We start from the raw sequence: 19981 nt of genomic DNA on the forward strand, positions 1-19981 counted from the left end.
GACTACACATATATGGTTATTTAATTCTTGACAAAGGTGGCATCTCAGAACAGCAGAAAACAGGTGGTCTCTGGTAGGCAGAATTCTCATATGACACAAACGATCCTTGCCCTTTTATAATCAATCCCCTCTGAGTGTGGGTGAAACCTGTGAGTAAGATGACATATTGCTCCCATGACTAGGTTATGTTATAAAATGGAGCTGACTTTAAGGGAGATTATCCCAGTGGGCCTGACCTAATCACATGAGTCCTTAAATATCTGAGTTCTCTCTGGCTAGTGGCAGAAAAGAAAGTCACAGGTTCAAAGTCCTAAGAGGATGAAATGCACTGCTGTTGGTTTGAAGACGGAGCCCATGTGAGAAGGATATGAAACTAACCTCAAGGAGCTGAGAGGGACCCCTTGCTGACAAACAGCAAGAAGATAGGGACTACAATCAAAACGCCAAGTGAACTAGATTCAGCTGACAACCTGAATGAGCTCAGGAGTGGACTTGGGGTATGCAGGGGGCATAAAAGAGGCTTGTGATATCCAGGCAATGGTGATTCTTGAGCTGGGTGGAAGTTACATGGGAGTTTTCTTTCTGATCATTCATGGAGGTAAACATTTTTATGTTTCTGGCACTTTTCTGCAGTGTTATTCTTGAATTAGGAAAATGTATAAAAATTCAAAAAACGTGTAAGGAATCTTTTATTTCTGAAAAGCAAAATTTTCATCGGGGGATGTGCTTCACCTTTATTCTCATTTTTGTTTTTCCTGATAATTTCCCATCTAAGTACACTTTTTCATTGTTTGCTTTTAGAAAGTAGAATACAAGTTTCCTTTCCAGTAAGTGCTCCAAGGAAGCCATCCTTTTCTTCCCTCAGAAATGCTTGTAACATAACACAGTGGTTAGAAACAATAATACCAGATAGAAGTGTAATTTCCTAAGGGGAAAACACATTTCTCCTGGCAATGACTGTTGACAGCATTCCTGGAAACCCAGCAAAAATCAGAGTTTCAAGCACCACAGTGAAGGAAATATCTAGTAGTAGGAGTAATGGAGAAGGAAACGGCAACCCACTCCCGTGTTCTTGCCTGGAGAATCCCAGGGACGGGGGAGCCTGGTGGGCTGCCGTCTATGGGGTCGTGCAGAGTCGGACACGACTGAAGCGACTTAGCAGCAGCAGGAGTAATGGAAACAAAACATGAAGGGAAGAGAATGATTTAGAAGAATGGTACTTACTTACTTTCATTTCATAACAAATCTAAATACAGGTGTTAAAAAACCTCACTGAACCTAATGTTCTATTTTATTTGCTACCATCATCTTCTGAAATCTTCTTAGTGTTTAAGTATTATTACAGGACTTCAACTCACAGTGGAGTGGTGAAGGAACGAAATGAAGGCGGGCTAAAACCGGAAGACCAATAGGACATTCGTGTCACAGGCTAAATGCTATCACTAAATTCTCCAAGTAAACATAATCTACAACAGAAGGCTGCCTTCTGTTTAATTAACCTAATCACCTACCTTAATGCCATTTTGTCCATCTGGAAAATTCCCAAGTCATCTTCAAGTCCAAATTCATTTGTCTTCTCCCTTATTTACCTAGGTAGAACTAGTTTCTCGCTTTCTTGGTACCATTTCTGCCCTGTATCTGTGTTCATGTCAGTCTTAACTGTGATATATTAAAATTCCTCACACTGATTTCCTCTACCATGCTATATAAATATAAATGTAAATATAATGTTAGGGTGATTTTATATATATATATACATATATATATATATATATATATATATATATATATATATATATCTTGACAGCTATATTTCAATTATTATCTCCAGTGATTATCCAGGTCCTTGGTTCATGGCAAGTGTTAGTAAGGGTTGTTAAATAAAATAAATGGGTAGGGACTGAGCTGGTGTTTTTATTTTTAGGGGAAGGTTTGTGGGGAGGGTCAGGAGGAAAAACCTACTGCCTTCCTTGAGGTAGAGCAAGAGCTGGTGTCACAAGAGTCTAGACACTGACATGGGGAAGCCAAGTTGGCAGGTATTCGTTGATCTGATTTGTAAACAGATAGTCTTATCAATGTGACAGAGTTCATCAAAGTAAAACACACAACTCAAGGCATATGATTTTTAAAAAATAATACAACTTTTTAGAGGGGTAGATACTTTAAATACACACACACACACACACACACACACACTTCCATAGAAAAAAATAACAAAACCTTCTTTGAGTCATTTAATTCTAAAGCAGAGGTGATATTCTAGTATCATATCTAATTACCTTTTGTTTAAATCCTAATACTGACCACACACACACAAAATTTTTTTCCTTCACTGCTGAATTTAAGGCTACACTTCCACGAATAATTAAAGCTGAAGTTGGCTTTTAATGGATTTTCCCAAGTTACACACAAAAATGAGAGACTAGGTAATGTGTGAGTCCAGTTTTGTCTTATTCAAAATATTATTCTGGGATTAAGTAAAAAATATTCTGAGAAGAAATTTGTGATTCTTTAGTGAAGCTTATGTGTTATTGAATAGTTTTCAGTTCATATAACTGTACATGCTTTTAAAAGTTATTTCCATATTGATTAAGGAAAGGAAAGATTACAAAAGTCTCTTACAAGAATGTCTGCAACAAAAGTAATGTAATCTACCAGGAATGCCCTTTGTCTGCACTATGTTTTTCTAATTAGGTAAGTGAATGGAATTAAGACATCAATTTGGTCTAACTAACAAAAAGACTCTAGAATATTTTTTAATGTTAATTATCTTGACTTGTGATACTGCTAAGCTAAAATATATTTGCCTTTAGCTTTGATCAGAAAATCCAATTTAGCTGTCTCAGTGAGAAGTCTATTTCTCATGAAACAGAAGAACATCTATTATAAAGAAAATACATAGTAGCAACTATTACAGAATTAAAGGGAAAAAAAAACCCATACATTTTCTTTAAAAGTAATATGCAAAACAATCTAGTTACATAAATTGAATTGATGAACACATGGTGAAGTTTATGAAGTACACTAACTGAATTAGGGCTACTCTATCTTGAATGCTGGATAGGAAAGGAGGTTTTACTCAGTCACAGACTCTAAGCCTATAAGAACTGCCATTTTTGCCAAAACGACAACAGCATTTGAAATATCTGAATAGTTTGGTTCCTTGAACTTTTCAGACCTTACTACCACAAAAAAATATGTGTATAAACTAAAGGATACAGAAAATCTGTTTCTATCCAGATAGGTCAGGATTTATTATCCACCACTTGGACTGGCAAACTTCCTCCGTTTGTTTCCGTAAGATTTCTACTGAAGCACAGACATTACATAATGTGCAAACACTGCAAGTCCTCCTTTTAGGAGGTAAACTGGTCAGACTGGTATACTGGAGGTCATTGTCTGGATGATAGTCAAACCACAGAGAAGTAGGTCTGGAGGAGGGAGGTCTGCAGAGTATACATTTCACCACTGTGAATGATCTCGGATCTGGCATTCCTTTCCCCCAATGAGCCCTCTCTTTCTGTAAAATGAAAATCATGTCATCAACTCAAGTGGTTGGTTCAAATATTGATTAACCTTCACTATTCATGGGATAGAAGCTCAGGAGGAATACACTAATCATCTTCAAGGGTCAGGGATTTAAGAGTATCAGCCTCTCTCAGCTGGGACCTTCTTCCATTTGTCCTAAGCAAGGTAACAGGAATCACTAGTGGGATGGCCAGGGCAAGTCTGGGTAAAGGTACGTTCTGTGGTAGCCATTGCGATAAGAGGCAAGGGTGAATTGGTATCCAAAGTGGAGAGGTAAAAAGATGCTGGCTAGGATGATGGAGATGCTTGGTTAAGGATTAGCCTACTGTCATGAGTAGAAGATTGAACATTCTTGTAGAGAATAAACCAAGAACACAAAGCAGAAAGAACACAGGTAATTCTTGCCTTCTTTCTCTTTACCCAAAGTTATTATAGATGGGGTGAGTAATGAGGGAAAAAAAGAGACTACTAAAGTATTGGTTACTTGGATGTTAGAAAGCCAGATCTATCAATAGAAGGAAGAGAACAGAAAATCAGAGAAGGAAGGGATGTCAGAGATACAAGGCCTGTGCTCCAAAAGTTTGTTTGCAAGTTGGTTGTTTGGAGATGAAGCAACGTGGCTGAGTGTTTAGTCTGGTTTACAGTCTATTTTGCACATCGTGTAACTGTACTATGGGAAAGAAATTCCACAGCTCCCCCAAGCAACAACGCAGATGGAAGGCTCTGGTTGCCTAGAGTCACAGAGGGGAACGTGTCCTGTGCCCAAACTGTCTTGCTCCTTGATGCCTGCATTCAGGGCTCCCAAAGACTCAGGAGGAGTCAATCACTGCAGCTGAAAGGAAGATTCCTTTCCCTTGAGCACAACGTATGGAGCCTACGTCTTCAAGAGGGAATTTATAATTCTGGTGTAGAAAAACTGAAAAAAATCTTTACATAAGTATCTGTTTTAATAGAAAAATATTAAACAGATCACATGTCATATGTAATGTGTTATACAATCACTAACTATATATAGGAAAACAAAACTTTCTTAACATCCCATGTCTTGATTTGGGTTTAGAGAATACTGCTAAAGAGGCAGAAGGAAAGCACAAGTCTTATCTAACGCCTATCAGAAACCCAGATGTTTGGGGTGAAGTGTTCTATGTGAGTACATATTCAGCAGCTCAGTGTGTCAGTCATGTCCAACTTGTGGCAACCTCATGGACTGTAGCCCGCCAGACTCCCCTGCCCATGGGATTTCCCAGGCAAGAATACCGGAGTGAGTTGTCATTTTCTATAAATTAAATCCTGTTGGTTGATATGGTTGCTGAATTCACCTATATCCTTGCTAACTTTCTGTCCTATGATTCTACTGATTGTGGAGAAGGATATTTACGTATCCAGCTATAATTGTGGATCTGTCCATTACTCCCTTCAGTTGTATCAGTTTTTGCTGCATGTATTTTGCAGCACACTTGTTTTGTACATACACCTATTAGAATTACTATGACTCCTTAGTAGATAAACTCTTTTACTATTATCATTATGTAATGTCCCTTTCTGTTCCTGGTAATTTTCTTTGCTCTGAAGTCTACTTTATCTGATATTAATATAATCATTCGTGGTTCATTTTGATTAATATTTGCATGATATATCTTTTCATATTCTGTTACTTTCAACCTACCTATATGATTATGCCTTAACTACATTTTCTGAAGATAGCATATACTCAGGTTACGTTTTTAAATTCATGTTGTCAATCTTTATCTTTTAATTGGTGTATTTTGACCATTTACTTTAATGTAACTATTGGTAATGTTAGAGCTTGTTTGCCATTTTATTATTTGTTTTCTGATAGCTATCCGTTTTCTAGTTTTCTATGTTCTTTCCCTGGCCTGTCTATGTGTTACTGAATGTTTTAGAATTCTATTTTGATTTACTTATAGTGTTTTTGTTTTTTTAAATATGTCTCCTTATGTAGATTTTAAAGTGGTAATTCTAGGTATTTCACTGAGGGTGTATGACTTACAGTCATTGCCATTTTCACTTACTAGGCTATTTCTTTCTCTTCTATGAGGGGAAAAATAAGGGGCTGTACCAGCAGGTCCTCAAGGGACATCTCCAACTTCAGTCTTTGGTCATTTTTATGACTGTTCCAAGCCTGGCTTCCCTTCTCCCTATCTTATCTTCTTCCTCTCCCTTGCTAAGCCTATAATAAACAATAGGTGTTGGTAGAACATTGTTGAGGGGGAAGTCCATAAATACAGAAAATAGACTGAACTTTGTATTTGTGATGACTGCTTCTTGCTATTTAGAAAAACACGTCCCGCGTAATCTGTGGCTGTATAACTATAAAGGCAGGGGTGTGACTTGTTTCTGAATTCACTATGCATATGAAATTGTGGGAATCAATGTAAGTGAGCATCATAAACTTTAGACAGTAGTCCTGCTTTTATTCTTGACTGGAGCAAAGAGACAGCAGCAGCAGCTACAGTAAAAGGAAGCTTAACACAGTGGCATACTGCTGGGATTTGAACACTACCCACTAGTTGTGTGACTTCAGGCAAACTATGTAACTTCTCTGAGCCTCAGTATCTTCATCTGTAAAATGGGGACAGGAATACCTGAACTTCATAAGTTCTTCTGAGGATTACAGGTAAAAGCTTAGAACAGTGCTATTAGCTGCTGCTGCAACTGCTGCTATACCATTTATTGGAGGCTTATTATAAATAAAATACTAGATAGGCACTTTGCATAAATTATCACATTTAACCCTGTAATAATCTTTTGAGGTACAGGATATTATTATCTCCATCTTATAGACTATGGAGGTAGCATAATTTTATTATTAAAATCATTTGTAAATATAGTATAAATTAGTACTAACTAAAAGATAAATTACATTTAAAAATAACATTTGAAGCCAAAAAGTAAAGTATCAAAAACATTCCCTGGCATATTCAGAAACTATAATTAGTAAAGCCTCCAATGTTATACTACCATGACTACTATTTATTACCTTTTAAAATCTCTCCAAAAACTTCTAAACAGCAAAGCAAAATCATAGTTTATTCACTCTATGGGGATATTAGGCCTGGTTTCCTTGTGCTGATTTTTGCAGTTTATACACTGAGCTTAACAGGGAACACTGTAGATTCCTGTAAGGGACTCCATATATAGTAGATAGAGAAGAATTCTTTCTCATTGTCCTACAGCTAGAGTAGAGAACCAGAAGGATAAGGTTTAAAATTAAAGCCTGATGAGGCTTCTCTGTCATTTAGAATATCCCTATTTTCATTTTGTTTCTAGTTTTAAACTTTTAGGAGAAAAATATAACAAATAATTCCTTGTTTGAGACTCACCCACTGTCTGAGGTTATTCTCTTAACACTTTCTGATATAAGAATAAACATATACAGTTTAAAATGTGCTTACCAAGGCAGGACGGTTCCAACATATTCAGACACAAAAATTCCCTTGGTATGTCCATCATTTGAAGGACCATTCTGGTCATCAAGGACTTGATTTTCTCAGGCCATGGTTTAAGCAATAAGTAGCAAGGAACATAGAGAGCATATCGAAGCCAGCACAAAAGAGGTGTGGCAAACTTGCCTTTGGGTGACTCAGATATTCGCTCAATTGTTGGAAAGAGCAGAATGGAGTGAATTACCTATAATGAAAAAAAAATTTTTGATGAGAAGTTTTCCTAAGGGATAAGTTACTGCTTTCTCATTTCTTCCATATAGTATCCACAAATGACTAGGTTTTAGAACATGGCTAATGATCTATTCAGACTGAGAAGTACCATCCACTGCCTTCTCAGCCCTCAGCCAATCTGGGTAGGATATAAGGATGTCCCTCAAGTTGAAGGGGTTAATTTTCAGGATGAAGAGGAAATCAGATACATAAGTTTTTGAGTATGACAGCAACTCCCACTCCTTTTGAAAGACTGCTGAAAGTAGAAATGAATTTACCATGTTAGTGGATTACCAATTTGACTAATGATGCCCAAAGAGATTAAAACTACAAAAAATACTCTATTTCTAGTCAGAATTTCTTTTATTCATATTTGGAGACAGTTCACATTTGAAAAGCTCCTCTATTCTGTAACCTTACCAGCCAAAGATAATCTTTAACAGGACCATATGTATATATGCTGCTGCTGCTTCGTCACTTTAGTCATGTCCGACTCTGCACAACCCCATGGACTGTAGTCTGTCAGGCTCATATGTGTGTGCGTGTGTGTATATATACACACACGCACACACATATAGGCTGTGCTGAGTCTTCTTGTTGCATGGATTTGTCTCTAGTTGTGGCACGTGGGGGCTACTCTCTAGTTGTGATGCGCAGGCTTCTCATTGTGGTGGCTTCTCTTGTTGCGGAGCACGGGCACTAGGGCACAAGGTTTCAATAGCTGAGGTTCCCCAGGCTCTAGAGCACCAGCCTAATGGCTGTGGCACAAGAACTCAGATGCTCCACAGCATATGGGATCTTCCCAGACCAGGGACCGAACCTGTGTCTCCTGCGTTGGCAGGTTGATTCTTTACCACTGAGTCACCAGGGCAGCCCAGGATGAAATTTATTCCTAACAACTGATTCAAAATCAATAAAGCATGCATGCTCAGTCATGTCTGACTCTTTGTTAGACATGGACTGTAGCCTGCCACACTCCTCTGTCCATGGAATTTTCCAGGCAAGAATACTGGAGCAAGCTGCCATTTCCTTCTCGAGGTGATATTCCTGATCCAGGGATCGAACCTGTTTGTCTCCTGCACTGGCAGGCGGATTCTTTACCACTGAGCTCCTTGCGAAGCCATGGATAAGATTAGTGTCCTTAAAAGGACAGACACCGGAGCTTGCACTCTTCCCAAGAGCACAAGGAAAAGAGGTCTGGAGAACACACATAGAGAGAAGATGGCCATCTATAGGCCAGGAAGAAGTATCACCAGAAACTGACCATGTTAGAATGTTGATATTGGGCTTCCAAACTCCAGAAATAAGAAAATAAATGTCAATTGTTTAGGCCACCCAGTCTGTGACATTTTGTTAGGCAGTTTGAGCAGACTAACACCTATCTCTTAATACCATAGTTAATTTTTGTTTGTTAATGAATTTGATACAAATGTAATCATGCAGTGTGTTTTTATTTTACTTGCTTCAATCAATATTGTTTATAAGATCCATCCTTGTTGATGCATATAGAAATAGCTCATTACATTTGCTATCTAGTTTTCCATTGTAAGAACACAACACAATTGATTTTATAGATAGACATCTGGGTTGTTACTACAAATATGCTGATATTTTTACACGTCTCTTGTGTATGTATTTCTGTTGACTATGTCATCTCAAAGTAGAAATATGTGGACATATGGTTGCACATGTTAGCTGCAGTGTTAGTAGGTAGTTCCAAATAGTTTTCCAAAGAACTTGTACCAGTGTACTCCCCTACCATCAGACATGGGCTTCCCTGATAGCTCAGATGATAAAGAATCTGTCTGCAATGCAGGAGACCTGGGATCAATTCCTGGGTTGGTAAGATCCCCTGGAGAAGGGAGTGGCAACCCACTCCAATGTTCTTGCCTAGAGAATTCCATGGACAGAGGAACCTGTCAGGATACAGTCCATAGGGTAGCAAAGAGTCACACATGACTGAGGGACTAACTATACACACATACCATCAGACATTACGGTTCATAGTGTTATATGATCTCATACTTGGTTCTGGCAAACTTTGTAATTATAATTGTAATTGACTAACCTGTTATTTGGAGGTATTTCGTTATGGCTCTGACTTAAGGTTTTTATGTTTTGGGAACATTTTCTATACATCCTCTGAAAATGTCTTATTTAAGTCTCACATTTTTCTATTAGAACTGTCTTTTAAATTATTGATTCGTAGAAGGTACTTTTTAGTCTAGATACCAGCCCTTTTTCATGTTGTAGTTCTTGACTTGCCTGTTCATTCCTTATTATTCTTATTTTTTTTTTAATGGAGATAAACTCTTCTGTTTGATACAATTGAATTTAATAGTCTTTTCTGTTACAGCTATGGTTCTCTGTCCTTGGTTTAAGAAATTAGTCTACAACCTCAAATCATGCAGGTATTATTTTTTTCATTTAAAAAATATTTTAGAAATTAGATTTTTCAGAAATTGGATAATGCTAACTTCTTATCTGTTCTACAATGTGGATTTAAGCCTTGGGCTGGGTTTAACTTTAGTTGTGAGTCTATTCCTTTGATTTCGGGCATCAGTGATTTACCATTTCCTTTAAGTATTTACATTCCTCCTTCTGGATGAACTGGATGTATTTCTCCCGGTAGGACCTGATAGTAAAGGTGGGGCTTTGTGACTCAGTCCCTTTCTCACCTTCTACCATCGACGGTCCTTTTTCATAATAATCTATTTGATGGCACGGACCAAATGTTACATTGATCAGGTAACACCTGTCACTCTGCCTTCATGTCTCTCTCACTGATAGAGAACAGGGATTTGAGGGTAAAAACTGGGGAGGATCCTTCTTTCTAATCATATCTTCTTGTTCTTCCTTGGTTGTATCTAGCAGCTAAGGGTTTAGCTATTTCCTACAGGCTTTTCCTTTTCTCTCAACAATATCTGAGATCTTTTCATTGTTTCTTTTTCAGTCACAATAATCTGATCTCTGCTACATGTCCTTCTCTGTCACGTAAGTAAGAATATACTGTTCCCTGAGGCCTGCATGATGACTAAATAAAAGACGTTCTTTGGGAGCTGAGAACCACAGCCTTTTCAGATGATTTTTAAAATGCTGGATTGGTAACAACATGTTGCAAAATGCTCATGATGTGCTTTCTGAATGAATGCTGAGTTTCTGCGACCTTGGCATCTTCTCAAGTACAAAGCAGAGGAGAAGCTGGATGGACTGTACTGAATGAAGGCCTTATGGAGCCATTCGTGGGTACTGGTGATGCAGATCATTGTGGGTTCCAGAACGTAACCCGTCAGGGATGATCCAGAATCCTCCAGTCAGAGCCAGCTGCCTGCGTTTCAGTGAGATTACACAAAGGTTACGGGGTCTCTATGAAGTCTGACTGGACAAGAAAAGTCAGTTAAAGGAATCATTCTCCCTGGATGCCACTTCCAGAGTGAATTCCAACTCAATGCATTTGAACACAAACAGAGGAGGAATGAGATCAGCTTCGGAATCGCAGGGCTTTACGGGTGTTTGGTCACCTTCTTCATCCCCTTCTAGCATCACATAGGGATACAGCATTCCTGACCCACCTGTGATGACGATTCCATTGAGGACACAGGGTAAGCAGAGTACAGAGCACAAGCATCCCAGCGATAGTTACCATCAGTCTCGGGAAGCATCGGTAAAGAACCTGACAGTCTTCTGACATCTCCAGGGCTCCTGAACAGGTCTCCCTATTCTCACTGTCCACATATAGTAGGCAAGCTACTGCTTCACCTTCACTTTTCTGTCCAAAGATATTCTTCAGGAATGCTCCCAGTGGCTCAAACAGGGCTGCTGTCTCCCTTCGACATGTGGAATATATCCTTCAGACTGGCAAAAATTAAGAAATCTAACAATATACCAAGTACTACCGATGTGGATCAATAAGAACACTTATTATGGCATAATTGCTAGCCTTTCCGCTTCAGTTTTTGAAAGTACAGTCACTTTGGTGGGTGTCTGGAGCTCCACACAGAAAGTAAATTTCATCATGTTGTCTAACGTTAGCAGTTTGATTCAGGGCTCTAGCATTTCACTTGGATACCAAACAGCATACTTAAGAGTCTGAGAGGGAGAAACAATAAAAAAATCTTTTAGCAACTGGAGAGGTGCTACAGTTAACCACTGACTTTATACCTTCAAATTCAGATTTCTTCCCCTGTCTTATGGGTAATTTTAATGTCATGAGTCCTTTAATTCCTATAAGAGTTACAAATGTTCTGCTGGTCTTAGGACTTGAAAGATTTCACACAGAGGTGGGTTTATATGGAGCAATCTTTGGTACTGAGAGAGGAAGGGCTTCATACTGCCCTGCAGGGTCCTCCCCGCTGAAGGGCTATGAAGGACTTCATTCCCCATTGCACAGGAAAAATTCTCCCTCGACAGTGGAAAGCAGGTTTCTTTAGCAGCTGCAGTGGCAGCAAAGAAAATGATGAAGAAACCAACTTCTGAGCTTCAGCTGGGCTCTCTTTTGTTAGTCCCACCTGAAGCAAAAGGAACCCGATCTGGTAAGGAAGCCAGGCTGGCCACAGTACAGTCACTGCAGGCTCCTTGGCAGCCAATATTCTTCAATAATATCTCTAAGAGTTTGATGGCCTAGTCTTTCACTTTTTCAGTCCATAATCTACCTGAAACTGATTTTTACATGTGGAATATGAGTCTAACAATTTTTCTCCATATGGAAACTCAATTGTTACAGCACTATTAACTGCAAAGGCAGTCCTCCCCTGCTTCTCTGCTGTGACACTTCAGTAGCAAATCCTGTATGTGAAAGGTCCTTTCCTGGGCTCTCTAAGCTGTTCTATTGACCTCCTTTTCTAACTCTGTGCCAAGAGCACAATGTCTTATTTACTAAAACTTTAGATTTTGGTATTTGGTAGAGTAAGTTAAACCCTATTTTCTTGTTCTTCAAAAATGGCTTGAGTCTGTTTGGCTTTCTGCATTGAATATGGCTATGAGTTTCATTTATAAAAATATAATTATTAAGTAATTAAGAGATGATACTAGTAAGTTTCAAGTCCTATGGTGGGGTAGGAAAGACAGAAGATAATGAAAAAAGACTGGAAACTGCTGGAAGTGGGGGTGTAGCTCTAAACGAGGTGTTTTAGTGAAGGCTTCAGAGAAAGGTGACATTTATGCAAAGGCAGCTACGGAATGAACAGAAGATATTTGGAAAAAGAGGTTTTCTGGGAGAGGGAAGTGCAAGTGCATAGGCCGTAAGGTAGAACCTGATTTGGTGTTTAAGAGAGATTTCTCTGGTGGTCCAGTGGCAGAGACTCTGTGCTCCCACTGCAGGGGGCCTGGTCAGGGGACTAAATCCCACATGGCACAACTAAAGGTACTGAGTGCTGCAATGAAGACCCAGTGCAGCCAAATAAATAAATAAGTAAACATTTTACAAAAAGAGAGAAGCAGGCAGGGCAGTACAGCTGGAGCAGAGTGTGTGAAAGGAGAGCAGCTCAGTTGTGACTGTCATAATCACAGGGGCAGCAGCGGATGGATGGTCCAGCGGGCCTTTGGTTTCCACTCTGAGTCACCGAAAAGCTTTTGAAGGGTTCTGAAAACAGGGATGATATGTTTGACTTCCATCTTAATAAGATTACTTTGGCTATTGCATCCTTAGTCCTAGAAATACTGTATCAGTGAAATTTCACGATTAAAAAAAAGTAAGAGAATTATTGGTGGCAAAGAGTCAGACATGAAAGCGACTGAACAACAGAAATATTGGAAGGTAAAACGACTTTTTGGTTTATGTTTAAAACATTAACAAAATTTCATGTATAAAAATAATAGCTAAACACCAACATAAAAAGAAATGTACTACACTTATCTAAAGAGAACTTTAAAATCCAAAGGGACACTTGTTCTTCCATGGCAAAGGAGATATAAATTCTCCCACTAAGTTAACGGATCAATTCAATTCATTCAATCCCAATTAAATACTAAATAAGATGATCCTTATTTTGAAATTTGACAAATTATATTAATGTTCATCTGGAAAATGAAATACATCAAACCTAGGAATTCTGAAAAAGAGAAAGAGGGGAGATCAGCTCTACTGACAGTACACATTATGAAGCCACAATAGTTAAAACTGTATGATCAGAAAAGGATCACACAGCTCAGTGGAACAGAAATGAGTCTAGAAACAGATCTGAACATATATGGGAATTAAATTTATGATAAAGGTATCAGTGGAGGAGAAAAAAAAAGCTGATACATAAATGCAGGCAAATAGATGGGGAAACAATGAAAACAGTGACAGACTTTATTTGTTTGGGCTCCAAAATCACTGCAGATGGTGACTGCAGCCATGAAATTAAAAGATGCTTGTTCCTTGGAAGAAAAGCCATGACCAACATAGACAGCATATTAAAAAGCAGAGACATTACTTTGCCAACAAAGGTCCATCCAATCGTAGGTACGGTTTTTCCAATAGTCATGTATGGATGTGAGAACTGGACTATAAAGAAAGCTGAGAGCCGAAGAATTGATGCTTTTGAACTGTGGTGTTGGAGAAGTCTCTTGAGAGTCCCTTGGACAGCAAGGAGATCCAAACAGTCCATCCTAAAGGAAATCAGTCCTGAATATTCATTGGAAGGACTGATGCTGAAGCTGAAACTCCAGTACTTTGGCCACCTGATGCAAAGAACTGATGCTGGGAAAGACTGAAGGCGAGAGGAGAAGGGGATGACAGAGGATGAGATGGTTGGATGGTATCACCCACTCAATGGACATGAGTTTGAGTAAATTCTGGGAGTTGGTTATGGACAGGGAAGCCTGGCGTGCTGTAGTCCATGGGGTCACAAAGAGTCGGACACGACTGACTGACTGAACTGAACTGAAATGCAGCTGGGAAAACTGGAGAACATAATTATTTAGAATAGCAAAAGACTGGAGATGGATGTCCACAATTACAACTGGTTACATAAACTGTGATATATCTGTCTAATGGAATATTATGGTATAGTGAACATTAAGTAGATCTGCATGTGCTAACAATGTGGGTGTTCTAATTCTGTTTATTCTTTGAAATAAACTGGTTGGAATTGTGAGTAAAAGGGAATTAGCAAGCTTCAAAGGAGACATTCTAAGCCTTGGGGCTCATATGTTCTCTGGACTTTTTATCCTGAAAGCACAAAGGTAATTTTGTTTGAAAATTAGACATCACTGAATAATGCTATCCCCACTAACTACAATTTAACAATTCAACTCCAATCTAATTTTTCCCTCCAAGTAACGTTTAACTATGTTAGTAAATAACCAAACCAACTACTATCAGGGATTTGGTTAAAAAAATGATTCTAGGGAATAATGTGAGGTCAGTACATTTAATTCGAACCCTCTAAACCTTCTGCATTTATAATGGCACCAGAGATAAGAGAAAATATTCAGAACTAGTCCTTTTAGGTGCTACAAATTCTTCAGGAAAGTAAAACTAAATTGTGTTCTATTGTACTCTGCTCATAAAAGCAGGAAAATATGCTAAAACACACGACAAACATTTAAAGTGGGAAAGTTAGAAAGAAATGCCCCCCCCACCCCCCCGGCCAATCCACAGTAAGCCAGAACAACCAACTAATGAAAATAATCTGTTTTCCAAGAAGTCTGGTAAATGTGCTCTGTAAGGTAACTCATTGTTTATTTTAGTTTCAAATTTATTCACTTCAAAATAATATGTTTAGTAAAATGTCCTCAAAGATTTAGAGAATATAAATGGTTAACACAGTTACTGTCATACTAAAACATGTACCATACAGATTCCACACTAGTTATGTAACCCACAGCACCTAAGGAACTTCGGACTGATCAAATCAGCTGGCAGAAACGGGAAGCAATTCATTACTTTGTATAAACGGTCCATTACTGTGACCCGTGTTAAACAAAACTACATGCAAAGAAAAACTCTAAAAATACACGAGTGACTACAGGCTTACATTTGGTTGATCTGTATCAATAACAAGCTGAGATTTACAGTGCACTATGAAATCATGGGAATGTACCGAAACAATAAGGAAGTTCTAATGTGCACTCTGAATGCATCATTACCTCTTAAAAATATAAGAAGACCAAAGATTGTTTATCACAACTAATATTTAGTTGACTAGGCTGGTGTTCCTCTCTTGCCTTTGGAGAGCAACAGTTATTACCTGTTGGGTGAAACTTAGACTTTTCCTACAGATCATGATGATAATTTCAATGAAATTTATAGTCCAAATGTGATAGGGTAAGGCATAGTAATAAAAATTTCTTTTATTCATGTAGAAACCTATTGGCAAAAAAAAAAAAAAAAATCACTGAGGTCAAGGAAATAAACCTGATTTTATAACACAGCTGTGCAGAGAAAGTTTCCAAATTTGTGTAAATGACAAAACATTTTCTCATGTTACTGTCTTATTAAAGAAATAATTTCTAGGCTGGCCAATTCATTCTACTCTAAGGAAACAATTTCATATATTTCACATTCTCACTTGAAATCTAAGAGTCAACATTTGGTAATGAAGCACAAATATGTTTTCTTGACTAGTATAGGAAAGTAAATATACACACTATGACTTTTTATACAGGGTACATTTGGGGGACTGGAGACAGTATTTTGATGTTTATTTTCCCTGAATTTATTATTATTATTAATGATCTTCCAGAAAGGAAGTTAGGAAACAATCTGAAGTATAGCCATAAGGTAAGGAGCATGAAGTTCAGGTGTGGTTTTTGTACAATTTATTTCATAAAATAGGCATTTTACTTTTAAACAGAGTAAAATCTACAAAAGACACCTTCAATATACTTATACTGTTCAGATAGCTTATGACAGATGCATCCATTTTTCTGGAGTGCAGCAATGATGTCTATCTGTTATGACTAAATGAAGCCATGATAACATCTTAAGAAGAATGGCATCACTGTTACTTTCCCTATTTGCTTATCAGCTGAGCCCACCTGCTGTGATAATGGCAGGGTACTTCCTACAAGTTGAAAACAAGAACACATAGCACACAGCTTTTCCTTTCATATGACTGCCACCATCGTTAAGACATGTTAGAGAACATGCAATAAAAACCAGGCAGCATTCAAAGATAAAGTTGCTAGTAGTCAAAACACAGACCTAGGAATAATCCTCGTTTATCTCTTCTCCCCAAAGGCCATGTTTTCCTCTCCTTAGGATAAGGCTATTCAGCTTACTGAATTATATGTATGCAGTTTATGGCTTCTCAGGTGGCTCAGTGGTAAAGAATCCACTTGCCAAAGCAGGAGATGGAGGTTTGATCCCTCAGGAAGATCCCCTGGAGGAGGAAATGGCAACCATGCTCCAGTATTCTTGCCTGAAAAAAAATGGAGTCGCGAAGAGCTGGACATAACTGAGCAATTGAGCACAAGCATGCTGCAGCTGATAAGCTGAAAATTCCATTCTATTTTAATGATCAAGAGCTTGCTTTTGGAGATCTTATATTCTGTTTTAATAATTTCATACATCAGTAAGACAGGAATATGCCCCACAGCAGGAAAGTGCTTAGAATAACAGCAGTAATGGTAGTTTACTATCTTCTAGGAACTATGCTAATGTATTTTATAGACATAATCTCATTTAATGCATAACCTTATCAAGTAAGTTTCTTTTTCCATAGATGAGAAAACTGAGATTTAGTTACAAAGTGATAAAGATGAATCCAAGCACAGTAACTTCATAGCACATTGTTGTTATTGTTTAGTTGCTAAGTTGTGTCTGACTCTGTGAGACCCCATGCACTGTAAACTGCCAGGCTCCTCTTTCCATGGAATTTTCCAGGCAAGAATACTGGAGTGGGTTATCATTTCCTCCTCCAGGAGATCTTCTTGATCCTGGGATCGAAACTGCATCTCCTGCTTTGGTCCACTGAGCCACCTGGGAAGCCTACGCCATCCATTAATTACACCATATACTTGCAGACAAAAGAATTTCTTAATTATTATTGTTTCGTGACATCTCTTTGTGGTTGAAACAACTGCCACCATTATTGTTAGAAATAGGCCAATATTTACAAGTGTTCCAAATCATTCAACTTCAGAAAGAACCCTAAATCCTAAGAAGGAAGACCCTTCAAAGTAGATACTGAAAAAAATTACGCCACTGCAATGTTTTGCATACGACAGATGACATTCATGAGCCTGACCACTTTTACCATTTTTTATTCATGTGAATTATATTCAGATCTTCTAGGACAGATTTTTCTACACTTTAATTACCCAAATATAAAAAAAAAACAAAAAAGTAATTTCATGCTTTTAATCTACATTTCAGGGCTACAAATTACAAGGAACACTTGCATATCTGCGAGAAGGAAATGGCAAACCACTCCAGTATTCTTGCCTGGAGAATCCCATGGAGGGAGGAGCCTGGTAGGCTACAGTCCATGGGGTCGCAAAGAGTCGGAAGCGACTGAGCAACTTCACTTTCACTTTCACACTTACACATTTGAAACATAGCTTCTCTTCCTACAACCCATGCTTTTCAAGCTTTTGTCATTTTATACACTTCAGATTTATTTTACTTTGAATGTAAAACGTTCTTCTTCTCAGCTTAAAATCTCTTGGAATCTACTTCCTTTTGAGTCTTTCAGATTCAAAATAACTAAAAACTCAAACAGAAGACTAACGATGCTCAAATGCTCTGGAGTCCAGCAATCTATCACAGAGGCCCTGTTATTCTGAACTGAACAGTGTTTTCCAGGTAGCCCCAGAATTCAGTGAATGGTGACAATAGCAAAGCTACCCTCACGTCTACAGCTCTGATATTCTCACAACACCACTGTGGCCTCTGGCAACATCAGCTTTCTCTTGGTTTATAACAGCAAAGCTACACAGGATCTGAAAGAATGGCTTTGCTGACCAAAAATCTTACTTGGCAATTCCTTAGGCTTGGAGTGGGAATACCCTATGCAGGTCAGGAAGTAAAATCCTGAATTACTTGACGATGGAGTTGGGGCTTTTCTAAGTTAGAAACTCCAGTCTTTAAAAGCTTGACCCACTGGAGATGGAGGGAGGAGTCATTCATTGGGTTTATTGATTGTTTTCTGGCGTGTTCACTTGTTCATTCATTAAAGACATATCAGCACCTATAATGCACCAGATGCTGTGGTGAGAGCTGGAGGCAAAAGAGTGAACAAGACAAAGAGTCTCTACTTTTAGAGGACCTGAAGTCTAATGGGAGAGAGATTACGGCAAACACACACTAGGCAGGCTAGTGGAAATGAAAGTACGTGAGAAGCATAAAATGGGCACGAGAAACCTCTTCTTCATCATGGCTTAGGAGCCTTTGAAAAGGGCCATGGAAAGAGAAATTATCTGACAAACATTCAATGAATACCTGCATAAGCAAAGTGCTGATGACAAGAATTCGGGGTCAGCCAGGGAGATCAGTAAAAAAGATTCTTCCCCATTTAACTTTGATGAAAGATGCTGTGAAACATGTACACTTCAGTTCCACACACTAAAATACCACTGTGTGCTTGTATGAAGACAAGGCAGTGGTATCCATCACAGGGTTTCAGACTAGGGAAGGCCCCATGGCAGGGCACAGGCTGGGGGCAGCGCAAAGCACCAGACAACAAGGGATTTCTGCCACAGAAGCTGTCTCCGAGCTTCTCAGAAGTCAAAAGAAAGGCATGGATCATGGCAAAGCACGTCCCACTTTATCTGGCGGCAGGCAGATCCAACAGTTGGGGAAGCTAAGACCCCATGAGACATTGGTTAAAACTTGGGAAAACATGCTGTTAACTCGCAGCAAAAGGTTAGGCCCAAATAACTGAAGGAAGTCCATAAACCCCAATATCAGCTTTGATCATAAAATAAGTAAGAATCTGTCCTCCTTTCAATTCAGGAAAAAATAACAATGTATCAGAGATGTACCTATCTTATCTTTTCCCTCACAGGTCTCCGAAGGGGGTGCTCTGGCTCCCATTGTCACCCAGACACACCAGCTCCCTGAGCGGACCAGCCCTCCTCGTGTAGCCACAGTATTTCCTAGGGTTAGCCGCTCCCCACTCTGGCTCCTGAGTCTCACCTGGGCCTCACTGCACTTCTAAGGCCTCCGCTCCTGCAGAGCACAGAGAAAGGCCAAGTGCCTCTGGGAAGGCCTTACCGCCCCTACCAGCCTGCATTCCCAAGCCTTTACACATTCCTGCCAGCTCTTACTATGCTGCACCTGACATCCAAATATCACTAATTTATCAATTAAAAATACCCCATGGTATCTGAAAATACTGCATGATGAAAATAGGAATCATACTCTGTTACCAAGTTCAAATTTTAGTCACCAGCTTAAAAAAACTAATCGCTCACTTCAAAGGGCCATAATATATCTAACTAACTCTCAGTTAGTTCAGAGAGATATATACATTATATCTATGTACACACATGCACACACAGCACACATACACTGACTCTTCCCATTCCCCTCGTGTGTGTGTGTGTGTTTGTGTGTGTGTGTTTGTGTGTGTGTGTGTGTGTGTGTAGGGGGCAAATAACAAAGAAAATGAGGTAAAATAATAACAGTAAGTCAGGATAAAGTGTATATAGCGTTCTATGTACTATTCTTATTCTTGTAATTCTTCAGTAAGTTTGAAATGATTTCCACACAAGGTTATAACAAATGAAGCACAGTCCACCACTGCCCTCTATCCCCCAGCTGTGGCACTTCTAATTCCTTTATCTTGCTGCACTGTTTTTATCAAGGTCGTCTCTCTCACCTTTGAACATAATAATTTCTGTGTTCA

The 19981-nt window shown here is 38.8% G+C and overlaps 1 protein-coding gene and 1 pseudogene across 15 annotated transcripts in view; both read right to left on the minus strand.

Annotated features, from left to right (window-relative positions):
* The window catches only part of LDAH (lipid droplet associated hydrolase), a 101386-nt gene that overhangs the window by 27181 nt on the left and 54224 nt on the right, over window positions 1–19981 (minus strand). For all 15 annotated transcript variants that reach the window (XM_069582656.1, XM_069582653.1, XM_069582654.1 and 12 more), the window contains exon 5: window positions 6945–7179. In XM_069582656.1, the coding sequence (XP_069438757.1) occupies window positions 6945–7179 (235 nt within the window). The remainder of the gene's footprint in view (window positions 1–6944; window positions 7180–19981) is intronic.
* On the minus strand, window positions 9720–10735 carry LOC138435147 (nuclear pore complex protein Nup88 pseudogene; annotated as a pseudogene).

This window comes from Ovis canadensis, chromosome 3 (assembly GCF_042477335.2).
Source record: "Ovis canadensis isolate MfBH-ARS-UI-01 breed Bighorn chromosome 3, ARS-UI_OviCan_v2, whole genome shotgun sequence".
NCBI classification, from domain to species: Eukaryota; Metazoa; Chordata; class Mammalia; order Artiodactyla; family Bovidae; genus Ovis; species Ovis canadensis.